The 14525-nt window shown below is 57.3% G+C and overlaps 3 protein-coding genes across 7 annotated transcripts; 1 reads left to right on the forward strand and 2 right to left on the reverse strand.

Moving 5' to 3' along the window:
- Positions 1 to 557: 557 nt before the first annotated feature.
- Positions 558 to 3836, forward strand: LAMTOR4 (late endosomal/lysosomal adaptor, MAPK and MTOR activator 4). Of its 4 annotated transcripts, none has more exons than XM_077140732.1 (4): positions 558 to 689; positions 1196 to 1276; positions 3021 to 3138; positions 3500 to 3836. In XM_077140732.1, exons 1-4 carry the CDS (start codon positions 687 to 689, stop codon positions 3595 to 3597), a joined length of 300 nt encoding a protein of 99 aa, XP_076996847.1. In that variant the 5' UTR covers positions 558 to 686; the 3' UTR covers positions 3598 to 3836. The 4 variants fall into 4 exon arrangements, with proteins under 4 accessions (XP_076996847.1, XP_076996849.1, XP_076996846.1 ...); XM_077140731.1 differs by lacking the exon at positions 558 to 689 and adding an exon at positions 691 to 757; XM_077140734.1 differs by lacking the exon at positions 1196 to 1276 and having other exon boundaries at positions 562 to 689.
- A 256-nt stretch (positions 3837 to 4092) lies between these two features.
- Positions 4093 to 8532, reverse strand: TRAPPC14 (trafficking protein particle complex subunit 14). Of its 2 annotated transcripts, none has more exons than XM_077140728.1 (11): positions 7903 to 8532; positions 7584 to 7679; positions 7355 to 7484; positions 7100 to 7186; positions 6828 to 6948; positions 6576 to 6645; positions 6359 to 6441; positions 6096 to 6259; positions 5388 to 5542; positions 4959 to 5152; positions 4093 to 4843 (listed from the first exon to the last, which is right to left on the reverse strand). In XM_077140728.1, exons 1-11 carry the CDS (start codon positions 8299 to 8301, stop codon positions 4690 to 4692), a joined length of 1653 nt encoding a protein of 550 aa, XP_076996843.1. In that variant the 5' UTR covers positions 8302 to 8532; the 3' UTR covers positions 4093 to 4689. The 2 variants fall into 2 exon arrangements, with proteins under 2 accessions (XP_076996843.1, XP_076996842.1); XM_077140727.1 differs by having other exon boundaries at positions 6576 to 6723.
- A 233-nt stretch (positions 8533 to 8765) lies between these two features.
- Positions 8766 to 14353, reverse strand: GAL3ST4 (galactose-3-O-sulfotransferase 4). The gene is given in 5 exon segments (XM_077140730.1): positions 8766 to 10190; positions 12359 to 12662; positions 12845 to 13008; positions 13010 to 13151; positions 14244 to 14353. Coding segments are annotated over 4 exon segments (1572 nt in total). The 5' UTR covers positions 13082 to 13151; positions 14244 to 14353; the 3' UTR covers positions 8766 to 9158.
- Positions 14354 to 14525: the final 172 nt, after the last annotated feature.

The raw sequence follows: 14525 nt of genomic DNA on the forward strand, positions 1-14525 counted from the left end.
AGAACCAGCACCGCAGGCGCGTCGGGCGGCCCGGGACTCAACCCGCCATCCCAGGCTCCGCACCAAAACCGCGGGGCCAAGGACCCGGGGACCATGTGCCGGCAGCAGGCATAAGAGTAACATCTGAACAGCTTTCACGTGCGGGATTTCATTCTGGTCGCTCGTTTTCTAGGGAACAGGTCTGAAACCGTGAAAAGGACTCGCCTGAGGCCCCACTCGCGCCCAGCCTACGGCGAGGAGAGCCTCGGGCGCGGCTAGTGCGCACGAACACACCACCCCATCCCGCCCCGCCCCGCCGCCCCGCCCCGCCCCGCCCCGCCGCCCCGCCCCGCCCCGCCGCCCCGCCCCGCCCCGCCCCGCCGCCCCGCCCCGCCCCGCCCCGCCGCCCCGCGCCGCCCCGCCCCACCGCCCCACCGCCCCCTTCTCCTCCCGCTCATGCGCTTCGGGGCGGGGAGCTAGGTGCTAAAAGGGGCCTTTGACCAATCGGCGCGCGCCCTCGGGAGGCGGTGATTCGCACTGGCAGATCCGGCGTGATGACGTAGCCCAGGCCCCAATCCGCATGCTAGGGCGGGGCTTCAGCCCGGCGGCCGGGGCAGAGGACACCGCCCACTGGTTGCACGTGACCTGGGTCCGGAGCCGGAAGCTACCTCTCAGGCCGCGAGCGCCCCCGGTACCTAAGGCCTGCGATGGTGAGTGAGGACGCATGCGCGGGAGGACACGCCGGGGGGCTTCGGGTCCCCGTCCCCCAGCTTCCTTGGTCACCCCCAGACCGCCCTGGCCGGGAGGGAATGGAGACAGGAGGGGTGGCGACGTGGAGGCCTGCAGAGGGACCTGGGGGAGGGTGTACGGTGGCTGGGGAGGGGTCTGCTAGACCGGGGCACGAGGGCGTTGGAGAGGGGTCTGAGTGAGGGGCTAGTGGGGCTGCGAAGGGCTTCCTGGGGGCTGTCAGGGTGGGAACCTGGAAGGCCACGGGAGCCCCGGGGCGGGGAGACTGTGAAGACAGACGAAGGCTCAGCAAGTCAAAGCACAGAGCAGTGGGGAAGACCGCGTGGAGGGAAGAGGGTCTCCAAGGGTCCCGGCTGGGAAAAAAAAGCCTGCGGGACCGCCGGGAGAAGTTGTTTGGGGTCAGTAGGTGAAGGGGACGGAGAGCCATCTTCCTGTCGTGCTTCTCACCGGTTGCATCTTCATCCACTAGACTTCTGCACTGACCCAGGGGCTGGAGCGAATCCCAGACCAGCTCGGCTACCTGGTGCTGAGTGAAGGTGCAGTGCTGGCGGTGCGTTCTGGGAACCTAAATGGGGTCCTCTAATATACGTGGCCCGGTAATCCCTTCAGCATTGCCACTAGGAGCCTCATTTGTCTGTTGGCATTCATTCCCTAGTATCGTGGCCGTCATATAGGAAGCTTTCAGTAGTTAATTAAATCTCTAGAATCTTAGTCGCTAGTTTTTCTGAGGTATAAGACTTGACCAGAGTCACACAACTAGTTACAGGCTTGTTGATAACTGACACGAGCTGGGTTGTTTTTGAGAATGTCTTCATTTGTATTTATTGATGAAGGTTTGTATTTTGTTGCACACCACAGTAGAGTGTGAGCTTTCTAGACATTTCATCTAAAGAGACAAGGCTTAGAAGCTATGTCAAAAATTGAAAGCAAAGTGAGTAGTAAGGGCTACTGAAGGAGTCCAGAGAATGAAGGAACCAGCCCTCTGTGTTACTTTGTATGTTGTGTTTTGGTAAGGAAACTTTCTTAGAGGAGGTAAGAATTCAGCTGAGCTTTAAAGGATGGATGGTTATGGACAAACAGAAGGGAAGGAGAGTATTTGGGGTTGGAAATTGGACGTATTTGCAGGAGTGTGACACCAACCTATTTGAACTGGTTTTATGTACAAATGATTTGGAGTAAACAGAGGATACTGTAATGGAAAAGTTGATTGTGAAGGACTTTTAGGGCCAGCTTCACATGTTTGGACTGAATCTTGAGAACAAGGAGCTGTTGAAGGTTTTGAACATAAACTTGACCTGATGAAATGGCTTAGTGGTATGAAGGTGAACTGGAAGTGGCAAAGTTTAGAAGGCCAGAGGTTGTGCAGTAATCCAGCGGTGAGACTGGGCTGGTGGCAAGGAGAAGGAGAAAGGAGAGAAGAGATTTTACAGGAGGAATCAGTATCTTGGTAATGACTGGATATAGGGAATGGAGGAGATACTTCACCGGTAAGATTTTGAACTCAGAATCCCTGAAGAATGAGTGTGCCTTAAGAAACAGGAAATCGAGAAAGGCAGTTGTCTGGGGAGGATGAGGATAAGGGAAATTTTGATGGCTTGACTTCAGGCATTGAGTCTGAAGTAGAATTACAGTAAATTAAATTATTTTTCACCAGGAGCTGTTCTAAGCATCTTGCCAATCTTACGTTTATTCCTTACAAGCGTGTAAGGCATGTACTCTATGTCCCCAGTTTACAGATGAGGAAACTGAGGTACAGGATGTCCGAGAAAGCAAAGGACAGTGAACTTAACCTAGTGGGAGGCCCATATTGATATGGTGGGAAAAGGAAGTTGAGACAGGCATAGAAAAGAGGAAGCCCAAGCCACTGGCAGGCACATCACTGACCCAGTTGTGGGGGAGGAGGTAGAAGTTCAAGGACAAAGAGGATGATTGTGTTTTACACTCCATAGACAGGGGACAAATGGAAGACCAAGAAAGAGGAGGAGTTTTTAGCAAGTCAGTGGTCATTTTGAGGGACAGGTATTGATTTTTGAGAATGTGGAAAGAAATTATATTTCAAGGGACTAGGAGAGAGTGGTCAGTAAAGAAATGGATGAGAGTCGCTGCTCTTCAGTGAAACCCAGTAATATAAGGATGAGAAATAGGATGACACCAAAAGGAGGCTGTCACATCAAAGGAAGGTCTTAGGTTTGTTTTCCAAAATGGGCATGTTGCAGATGCTAGAGCCAAAGTGAGTGGAATTCCTTCCCAACTCTCTTCGCTAATTTCTCCCATCCTCCCCTGTCTGCACGCAGTCATCTGGGGATCTAGAGAATGACGAGCAGGCAGCCAGCGCCATCTCTGAGTTGGTCAGCACGGCCTGCGGGTTCCGGCTTCACCACGGCATGAACATACCCTTCAAGCGCCTGTCTGGTGAGCTGTAGCACCTCTCGTGGGGTGGAGGGTCGGGGGGGGGGGGGGGGTCGCTCCCAAAGGCTGCTTCTCTCCTTTTCAGGGGGTGAAAAATCTTTCTCCTTACAACCTTCCACATCTCCTGGGGTCCCTGACTCTGGCTCCTCTTCCCTTAGGGGTTCTCCCGTGCATCAGAGTTGAGTATGAGAACGCAGGGGATTTCATGAAAGCCTCTCATCTTCAAGTCTCTGAGCCTTGAACCATAGAATTTCTTGGGCTTTTGATCCCAGCCAGTTTGAGTGACCACTGGAGGTCATTGCACCCCACTAATTCTGTGCTCCCTTCCCTCTCCGGGGTGGGGGAAGGTGTGTCTCTCCTCCAGTGGTCTTTGGAGAACACACACTGCTGGTGACCGTGTCAGGACAGAGGGTGTTTGTCGTGAAGAGGCAAAACCGAAGCCGGGAGCCCATTGACGTCTGAGCCTGCAGAGGGCAAGGGTTGGAGAAGGCCAGCTGGGTCCATGAGCCTCTTGTGATGAGGAAGACGCATATGTCCTCCACCTCTTTTTCGGCTTGCTGCTAGAACTAGGCCCTCTGCTCCCCCACTTCTCCACCCCTATCTGGGAGGGCAAAGGCTTGGGAACTGCACTCAGTGTCAAGGGCCAGGTGTTCTCCCCTTTCCAGCTCTCCCTCCTAATAAACATGAATCTGATGTTCCCAGATCCAGCGGGGGTGTGTGTATGTCAGGGGTGGGGGTAGGGTGCTTCACCCCCCACGTCTGTCTTCCACCTTCTAGGGAGAGTTGTATGCCCCACGTGGGCAGGGCCATCTCTAGGCATGGCATCACTGGAAGTCAGGAACAGGTGGATGGGAGGGGAGCTGAGGGCAGCCCCTTGGCCTACATGCTAAAGGAGTTGTTTAGAGTCTCTGTCCACTCTGGTCTCTGCTCCCTCCACCAACACACAAACAGCAGTCATTCTTCTCCCTCCTGGGCAGGCATTTAATAGTCTTATCTCAGTTGGAAACAGTAGTGGGAAAATAAGTTACAGGAACAGACAAAAAAAAGAAAAAACTTAAAGTGCTTCAGGCTGCAAACGTAAACAGAGGGGTGAGAGGAGGCCACGTAGTTGTCCCCTGACCCCTGAGACAGGAGTGTCATTGCTTAGGGCCCTTTACTACTTCCACCCTCTAATCTCAGCCCTGCCAGTGGGTGGGAAATGTCAGAGGTGGGAAAGGCAACTTAATAGGAATGAGAACACTTTGTAAACTTAGAACCAGGTAAAGGGTGGGACAAGGGGGCTCTTGGAGCCCAGGCCCTGACCTGGGGTGGGGCCAGCCCCCCCCCCACAGCAACTCGGAGGAATACTGTTGGCTTCGTACTACAGCCATGCCCACCCACTTCACAGCTTCTTCCCTCATCCCTCATCAGCAGACACAGACAGGCGGCTCCGTCAGGCCTCTGCGCCCGTGGTGGGAGGCATCCCTGGGGAGGCAGTGGCAGCCTGGGAGCGAGGATCTCCTTCAGAGGTTTCTAGTTTCTGGGAGTGTAAGAGGGAGGAGAGCTGGTCTGGTGCTACTTAACGGGCTCCACCACCAGGACTTTGCACTCACGCTTGGCAATCTTGTCCAGAGAGAGCACAGCCTTGTCTGGGGGCAGGTAGAGGGGGCGGCCAACAGGAGAGGCCACAGGGGGTGTGATGGCCCTGCGTTCCATCACGCTGCCCGATCTGGGAGAAGGCAGAGGGGGTGAGCTTGGTCAGACATCAAGGCACCCTTCCCTGCTCCCGCGCTGATTCCAGCCTCTACCAAGGCCCCGTGCCACCCCTCCATGTGGGCCTGTACCTCATGAGGTGGCTGCGGGAGGGCTGCTGATGGGAGAAGGATTGAGAGCGGCCCAGGCTAGCCTGGTGCCTCTCCACCAAGTCCCGCACAGCAGGGCTGCTGGGGCTGCTCTTTCGAGAGAGGGGCCGGGCATCAGGCGGAGGGTGAGACACACTGGCAGTGAACTGCAACTTCAGCTTCATGTGCTGACTCAGCTGGGGTGGGCAGACACACATCAGCAACCCAGCTCGGCATCTGGGGCCCAGACTCCCTTTCAAATCATACCCCCGCCCTTCGATGGGCCTGTCCTGAATCTAAATTCCACCTTTCCTCTGCCCAGCTTTTGAGTATCACCCATCACACTTCATCCACAGATGCTAAGGTCCCTGACTCCTCACACCCCTACATTCTGTATCACACACCACACAGCCCCGACCCTCCCCAGCCCACCTCAAAAAGCCCCGTCCTTAGAGCCTGGAAGGCTACACTGAAGGTGAGTGCGCTGCCCTTCCGGGAAAAGCCGAGGTTGTTGAGAGGTGTGTGACAGACAACGGAGTCCAGGGCAGCCTGCATGGCCCGGCGTTCCTCCTCACACAGCTGCTTTCCTGGGGGACAGAAACAGGGACCAGGACACACATTGTACAATATCCCCCAGTTCAAAGTTCTTAATAAGCACAGTAGCATTTATCCTCAAAACCATTCTGTGGAATAAACTTAGTAAATGTTATCTTTTGCAACGTTTTACAGATAACAAATAGCTAATACTTACTGGGTGCTGAGGTCTGTTCTAGCCATGTCATATTTATTAACTCATTTAATCTTCATTACAATCCTATGAGATATCATTTTCCCCATTTTAGAGATGAGGAGTCAGGTCCAGAGAAGTTAAGTAACTTACCCAGGGTCACACAGCTAGGAAATGGGAGAAGGAGAAATCAAACATACAGGGGAGCCCAGCTTCAGTGTCTATGCCCTTAAAATCCCTCTGCCCCAGTGCCTCTCTAACTTCACTGTGATGCTGAGAGACCCCTAGGTGCAGAGCTGACTTAGCCTGCCATAAGTCCCACACCTGTGGGAGGGCTGGAGCCACCTCCATGACTTCTTCCTTTCCCCTCTCCACCCTCTGGATTTAAGGTCCCAACCTGGGTGCTGACCCACCAGCCTGTGCATGCTCTGGGGTCCACACGAGCCTCACAGCAAGGAAGTCTTGGAGGTTGTTGAGCAGCGTGTAGGTGACAGTGAAACGCTCATAGGTCCGAACAGGAGACTCACAAGAGGCAGTCATCACAAAGCATGGGCGGTCCAAGCGGATGCTGGGCAGGCTAGAAGCAGGGAGAAAGGAAAGCAGGATGTGTGTGTCAGGCAACACAGGTGAATGGGATGGTACCTGGGGTGAGTGGGTGGGGACCCCACATACTTACCGGTAGTGGGTGTAAATGCTCTGGGTGAAGGGCAGCTTTGGGGTGGACCACTGAACCACAGCAATCAGGGGAACTTCAAGGCCCTGCAAGAGGGACAAAGGGATACATTGCAAGTATCAGAGTCCCCTCCCATCATTAGTCCTCAGCCTGCTGGGCTTTCCCTCCCACTGCTTTCTCTTATCCTTTCTCCTTGAACACACCAGCCCCTTATCCTCACCTCCTTAGCCCCTGGAGGGGGCTGCTCACTGCCTCTCAGCTGAAACAGGAAGTTGTGTTCCTCCAGGGCACTAAGCGGGCAGGGGAAGCAGCCAGAGGTCCCAGGGAGCCGGCAGAAGGAGCCCATGGAGACCTCCCCAGATTGGTGACTAATTCAGAAGAGGGGGACAAAGCATGATCTCTCCATGCCGGAGCTCTCATCCCCTGCTCCATCCCTGCCGCTTCACGGTCCAGCTCCTCCCCAGGACCTCACCAGACATTGTCCACCAGCAGCACAGAGCCATCGGGCATAACAGGCAGATAACTCGCATTGAAGTTTGGGAGGATGCGGATATCCCAGATGGAGATTTCCTCCTGAGAGGAGCTGTTCAGCACTGTCAGAGGAAACAGGCTCAGCTCAGGGACCCCTAAGGCCCTGCCTTTACTCCCCAAGAGGGACCTATCCCCACCAGCCTGCCCAAAGTCACTGCCACCCAATCAGTTCCCTTGCTGCCATCCCCAAATTGCACTGGCTGATCTGCTCACCCTTGAGGACAGTCAAGTGTTTTCCAGCCACAGTGAATTGACGGCATTTCAGAACCGGAGGGGGCAGGAGGGTCAGCAGGGTGCTCACTGCAGGAGGGCAGAGGGCAGAATGATGACCTGGGCACACCACCTCCCCACCCTTCCACCCCCTCTCGCTGATCCTTCTCCCCAGATCAGGTCCTTTCCAGTGTCACCCTTCCACTCTGTCCCCTGAATTCCAGACTCTAGCCTTTCCCTCCTCTATTCTAACCCCACCTTGGGCCTTGAAAGCACTCTGCTCGCCCCGGAAGGTCTCCCCAGGAGATCGGGTCTGCAGCAAGCGCAGGTATCCTTGATCTCTGACCTCTGGTGCCTCAACCTCCCGCTTCCACACGGTCACTACAATCTGGGCACGGGACACAGGACCACAGGAGGAGAGAAAGCCAGTCATCCTTAGACAGGATGAATGAATGAAGGTGACAGCTCCACCCCTTGCCAGTCTTACCTTGGCCTTAGGTGTCCCTGGGGGCAGTCTATCCAGTGAAACGGTGAGTGGGAAGATGACCTCATCTGTGGACACGATTGGTTCCTCCACAGGCAGCTGGGAAAGGGGTGAAGAGGTCAAGAAAGGGTCACAGGAGCAGGCTACCTCAGCTCCCTTGCAGATCTGCTGTGTCCGCTTCTTCCTGCTCTCCCCTCTCCTCACCCATCACCTGCTCATCTACCCCCCGCCCCCCGCCTCGGTCCCCCAGAGTTCATCTCCCTCTGTCCTTGGAGCCCAGCATCCCGCCCCTCCCCCCTGTGCATCACCCCAAGGTCCTCACCATGGTCGTTCCCCCTGAGGTAGCGGGGCCCGGGCCGTGGGTGAGGAGGGGGCTGCAGCCTCGGAACAACCCCCCACCCCCAGGATCTCCGCCCCCTGGGGGTTCGAGATCCAGGTCGCTGGTGCCACCGCCCCCGGCCGCCCCGCCCCCGGCGCTGACCGAGGCCAGGGCGGCTAGGGCGGTTGCCAGTTCTGCCCAGGCCCCTCGAGAGCCCAAGCCCGGGCCAGGCCCCGCGCCGCCCCGGCAGCGCAGCACCAGCAGGAAGCGGACCGTTTCCCCCAGGTACAGATGGTTCCGCCGGGGCAGCGCCCGGTACCGGCCCGGGTCCCCCGCCAGCTCCGCGCGCGGCGGCAGCGGCACGGCCGGGAAGTACATCGAGTAGTCGCACTGGGACTCCATGGGGCGGCGCGGGCCGGGCACCGGGTGGGGGGCAAGGTGGGCCGGGACCGGAGACCAGTGCCGGCGGCGCCCGCGGAGGACCAGGGGGGCCGCTCGGGTGGGCCCAGGGAGCCCCGACACCCGCGCGGTGCTGCGCGCAGCCGGGGTGGCCCAGGAGCCCAGCCGGGGCCGGGAACCAGGGCAACAAACCCGGAACCGAGACCCAGCGGGGCCGGAACCCGGGCGCGGGGCTGGCTGACTGGCAGGAGGCCGGAAGCGGAAGGGGCGTGGCCTCGGAGGCCCTGGCATTTGGGTGACCCGAGCGTGGGGCAGACCTGCGGGCGCCGGCTACGCTGGGACGGCAGGACGGAGTTCGGGCAGGCTGCAGACAGACTTCTTAGGGCTGGAAGGTGGCTCAGTGTTGAGGAAGCCTCTTTAACCCTGCTTCCCCCAACCCCTCCCACTTCCATTCTACGTAAATCAAGTCGAGATTTCAAGTTATTTATTCATTCAACAACCATTTCATAGTGAAATGAACGTAGCCCAGGAACAAATATTTCATAGAGAAGTGGACGTATTCCACTCACCACGCTCCAAATTCCCTCATTTGCCCCTCCAGGGGGGCTTTTGAGAATGCTACAGAGACCTGCCATGGGAGCTGGATACTGGAGGGGGCAACGTGGGGAGGGGCACGTTGCTGGTAGCTGAACAGCTGGAATTCCGAGGCCAAGGCTGGAAGATTTGGGATCTGCATCAGGGCAAATTCCAGACATCCCTTCTGAAGGAAACAGAAATCACACTTGGCTGCCTCAGACTCACATTTGTGCCTTCTCCTAACTTAGCTAGCTGCTCTTTACCCTGAATCTGCAGTCTGAAGCCTATGGGGAAAGCAGTCTTTGAGTCTTGAGGGGCAGCGAGACTGTGGGGGGGAACTGCTTAGCATCCAGCTTGTCCTTGTACTGTAGCTCAGGAGTAGCCAGGCGCTCACACTCCTCCTGGTCTTCGGGGCTCAATCCACTCCGAAGTATATAGCCCAAAACCTTTGTTGAACCAAACTGGAAGGGGCGGAGCCGGCGGTCAGTGATATATTTGGGGTCTAAAGCCTCACCCCCTGCCAGACAGTGCTTAGCCAGGGTCTCTCTGCGAGCCCGGAGCTCCGCCACTGCACTCTCCAGCCTGCTCTGGCCGAATCGCTCTATCCGTGCCCACAGACTGCGGTTGAAGTGAACATAGAGAGCCCAGTCCAGGTTGTTCCAGGCTCGGGCTCGAGCAGTCAGCTGCCGAGCCTCATCAGCCAGCTCAGGGCGCCCGACGGCGTGGCTGCCCGGCTCACCTCCAGCCTGGGCGTTGTGCCTGAAGCCCACCACGTCATCCAGACCCCAGCACAGCGCATCTGCCAGCAGAACCAACGACTCATCAAAGTACTCAGCCACCAAGACCAGGTCAAAGACGGAGTCTAGCCAGGCCAGACCCCACTGGATGAAGGACGATGACCCCAGATCTAAAGAGGCAGGGCTGGGCATATGGCGCTGACCTTTAGCAACAGTGAGAGCAGGACGATCAAGGGCTTTGGGCTCCGGCGCTTGAGCTAGAGGATCAGCAGCTGAAGGCAAGACACGCACGTGTGGGGGGGTGGGGTCTTTGGGGGGATGAGGATTCTCTCTCTTGGTCCTCATATCCGGGGGGAAGGGGAGTCCAAAATCAAACCATAACAGATTGCGGGCGTAGTGGTCCCCATGAGCCCCCGGCCGGTAGAAGGCTCGAGGATTGGCCAGGAAGGCACCCAAGGAGGGGGCCCTGCGGAAGGCTGAGGAGGTGGATTTATAGTAGGAGAAGGCAGAGCGGGCCAGAGCCGCCGGGTCTCGGACTATGGAAAAAAAGAAGCTGTCAGAGGGCATGACCTGAAGTACCTGCAGAAGAGAGAAAATAGACATGGGGAGAATTAGACCAGGGAGCAACTGAGCATGAGCCAAGCACTCCCTGATCCCCTCACTTCCTCAAACCTGGGAGCTCTGCCAGGCCCCCCAGCTGCCTCTCCCTGGCTGTGTGATCCTGGGTGAGTCGTTATCTCAGGCTCAACATGCTCATCTGCAGAATGAACACCTTCCTTCCCAGGTGCTTATGAAGGTTCCACAGGATAAAGGAGGGGCTGCAGCAGGGGAAACTCCTGAGGAATGTTCACTTCCTCGGGCCCCACCATCCGCCTTGGACAATAAAACCTCTAGGGACCAAATTTCATATTTACTCTCCCAACAATGACTTCGTAAGTGCCTCCTCCAGGACTCTGGGTCACACCTCCAAGAAAGGAACTAGCCTCAGGCCTCCTCGGTGTGTCAGTGGTAGCAAAGAGGGAGGAGAAGGGGGCACTCACACTGTCTTGGGTATAGGCTTTGGGTGGGCAAGCCAAAGAACTGGGCACTTCTGGGGCTTTTGAGTATCTTAGAGAGCAAAAGGCACTCCAAACTTGGGCACTGGGGGTCCCTGGCCACTTAGTAGGGCGCTGCCATGAAGGCTGTGACAGGTGATTCCACTTCTCCGCAGGAAGGAGGATGGGAATCGGGCTGTCGCACCCTGCAGACAGGTCACATCAGAACTCCCTCCTGGGCATCCTGGTGGGGAGGGAGTTCTGCCCCTGAAAATACATCTGTTATTGAACGTGACCTCCCCCTTTCATTATACTAGCTGTTCTGCTTCACTAGCACAGGTACTTCTGCAGGGCAGAGCTTGAAAACTCTTCATCTCTTTGAGGGCAGAGGGGAACAGCACACAGAACAGTCCTTAGTGTTAGACGGACCTGGAATAAAATCCCAACCCTTCCACTTAACCGTTGTGTAACTTGGGGCGGATGATTAAATTCAGAGCCTTCGTTCTGCATCCAGAAATCTAAGTTAACACTCACCTGAGAGCATGTGAAAGTACATGGAATGTGGTAGGTATTCAATGAATCATGGTGAGGGAGAAGGCCAGCATGCTAATCTCCGGAAAAACCTGCCTCAAAGGTCATTTTCATCATCTCCCATCCAACAGCAGCCCCTCTTGGAAGCTGTTGCTTTCTCCAGCTCCAGCTTCAATGAAGGTGTCTTTGTAGCCCCTGCTGAGCTCGTTCTACCACCTGCACTCACACCCTACACACAGACACACACTGCCTTGTCCTTGTTGACGCTCTGCTCCCTCTATTTGCCCCTTATTGCAAAGGTATGTCCACCCTTTCCTTTAAAATCCACTTCTCCAGAAAACCCCAACCTCTTTTGCTTGAATGCTGCTGCCCCCCTCCCAATACACACACTCACACCCACCTCCCCCCCACACACACACACATGCCTGGTACCTTATTATGTAACGGAAGGAGATGTGTTTGGGGTAGACGGCCCTGGGTTCAAATAAATTCTTGCCCTGCCACTTTTTATCTGTTAACTGAGTCAAATCACTAAACCTCTCTGGGACTCGTTCTCCTCATCTGTATAACAGAGACACTTAAAACACCCTCTGCCCAGGTGACGGTGAGATGAGTACCCGGCCTGCTGTAAGTATTCAGTAAAGGTTCGTTCCTTCCCTGTGGTTTCATTTGCACATTGAATTTCTTCATGACAGGTGTCCCAGGTTCCTGCGCGCGTGTTCTGGCACACGAGGGTGAGGGCGTACGCGCGTCTGCCCCATTAGAATCGAGGTTCTGGGAGGGTCAAGTCTGCACCTCCACCCTGTATTTTGCTGGGCTCTGCCTAGGGCTTGGCATTTAAGTGATCCTTAAAATGTGGCCGACATGGTGAAGGGGATGAAAGGAAGAAGGAGGCAGAGGTGAGCAGGGGGAGGAAACAAGAAAGGCAAGGGGCACCTGGAGGAAAGGTTGAGGGCTCAGGGTTGGCGGAGCTCTGACAGCAGGGGATAAATCAGTCAGTCGGGGAAGGAGCCTGGAGTGAGCTCCAGACGGGAGAGAACAGGACCTGGCTCCCTGAAACCATCAGGAAAAGGACACCTGGGGGGTGGGGTGGGGACAGGAAATCCACATTTGGTGGTCTTGTCTTACGTGGGCCTGGGCACATCTCTTTCCAGCCCCGCCCACCCCCACCACACCCCTCACCTCTTTCAGGTTGAACCTCATGTGGTGACAGAGGATGTGGAAGGGGGGCTGGGTGCCCCCACCCTCGGGGCGGTAACCTTTGACCCGAGAGGCCTGGAAAAGCTTTGGGTAGCCGAACTGGTAGCGGACGGGGAGGGCAAAGCGCAGCCCATGCCGGTCACCATAACGATGAAGCAGGCTCAGCACGGAGCTGCTCCCAGATTTATGCGTCTTCAGGAACACGAGCCGCTGGCGGGACGGACAGGACCGAGTAGTGGGGCCCGGGGATGGGGCTCGGGATGGTCGGAGCTGTAGCCCGGGATGCCTGGGGAGAAAGGACACAGGCGGGCACGTGGCCTGTCCTGCAGCAGCAAATGGAAGGGCTTCTCGAGGAGAAAGGACAGAGGGCAGGAAGCCTCTAACTGTCCTGCCTCTCGGAGTCCCCGAGAGTCACAGCCCCAGGTGGGATGGGGAGGAGCAAGCGGGGGGAGGGGGGTGGGAACTCACCTCCTATGGAAGGGCCCCCCCCAGAGCTGGAGGGCAAATCCGATGGTCATGAAGACCCCCAGAGCCACCCCCAGGCTCCGAGGCCCCCAAAGCCAGAGCCAGAGCCGCATGGCCCTTTTCAGAGACAGAGTGCCCATGGAACACAGGGAAGGGGTGGCAGGAGCGAGGGACAGAGGCACACACGGTCTGGGACAGCTGTGCAGCCGCTGAAGGCACTGTTTCGAGATCGGGGGTCATTCCCCAGGCCTGCTTGCTGCCCTGGTTGCGTCTGCCCCCTGAGTTAGCAGAATTTTGCCTCTGTCAGCATCTACAAAGGAAATGAGAGGGAAGGAGGGCTGTCTACGGAGAGGGGGAGAGTTACCTCCAGTTCCGCCCTGAGCCTCGGGCATTTAGTAGGAAAGGGGAAAAAGGCAGAGGCCCCCCCCCCTACCCCCGATCATGGATGAAGCAGCCAGTGAGAAGGTCAGACCAAGACAGGTCAGCAGGACACAGGGCAGGCAGCGATCAGAGCAAACCCCGGCTTCCTCCGGAGCCCCTCTGGGTGAGAAATGGGGGTGAAGCACCCCTTCCTGAGGCTGGGGGCAGAAGCCCAGGAGTGAACGAGGTTCGACAGGACCCAGGGTTGGGGGGTAGAGGTGACACTAGAGGGATAACTTCCTGATGAGGAAGGAGAGTCAACCTTGTCTTGTGAACTCGGTATCTCTTTCCCCTTCTGAGGCACAGGGAAGCCCCCACCCAGGTGGGAGAGAGGCTGGGGGAGACGTGGGGTCGTTTATGCAGCCCAGATGCCCTGGACCCCCTTCCATCCCACTTTCCAACCCTATCAGTGCATCCGGAGGCGACTGGGAAAGTGGGGTTGTTGAAAGAGAGAGGGAGAGGGAGAGCAGCGAAGCTCTGCAGGGTAAAGATAGCAAGAAAGAAGAAAACACCGAGCCTTGGCATTCCTTCCCAGGCTCGATTCCCAATCAACGGGGAGGCCGGCTCCACCTCTTCAGACTGCAGCCCACAGCTCACAGCCCTTCCACGGAGCCCCAACAGCCTCCTCCCGGCTGAGCCAGGGGCGACCAGGGAACAGCCAACCCCCACTTGCCACCTGGAGACCTGCCCCCTCTGACCTCGCCCCCCACCCCTGGTATCCCCCCCTACCACAGTCCCTGGGCTCCAGCTCCCCCCACCAGACCGGGGGCCCAGATTTCTTCTCCTATCCAGCTCTATCTCCTCCCACCCCTCCACCCCCCCATCCCAGCCCCCTCTCCCCTCCAGCTTTGGTGACCGCTCGGACAGTCGCCAGCCTTTTGTCAGCCCCCCTCTGGGGCCCTCTCTATGAACCCCAAGTCTCCTCCCATACATTCTAGGGTCCCTCTGCCAGCCCCAGCCTCAGCTTCGCTTGCCCACTCACCAGGCCACATGGGGAGCCGTGGGGAAATCGGGGTCGGACCCTCCGCCAGCCGGGCCGCTGCCGGGCTCCTCCTCCTCCTCCTCAGCTCTGCATAACTTTCCCCACAAACTTTCTCAGCGGCCCAGGCTCCTCCCCTCCCCCTCCCTTTGTCCTCCCAGTCCCCGCAGCTACCGCTGCTCGCGGCTCTCGGGCTCTCCCTCTGGGTACCTTCCCCTCTCCCGCGGGCACCACGCCCTCGGGAGACACCATGTCCAGCCTCCTTTCGCGCCAGGGACTTATATA

The sequence above is a fragment of the Tamandua tetradactyla genome, chromosome 23 (assembly GCF_023851605.1).
Source record: "Tamandua tetradactyla isolate mTamTet1 chromosome 23, mTamTet1.pri, whole genome shotgun sequence".
NCBI classification, from domain to species: domain Eukaryota; kingdom Metazoa; phylum Chordata; class Mammalia; order Pilosa; family Myrmecophagidae; genus Tamandua; species Tamandua tetradactyla.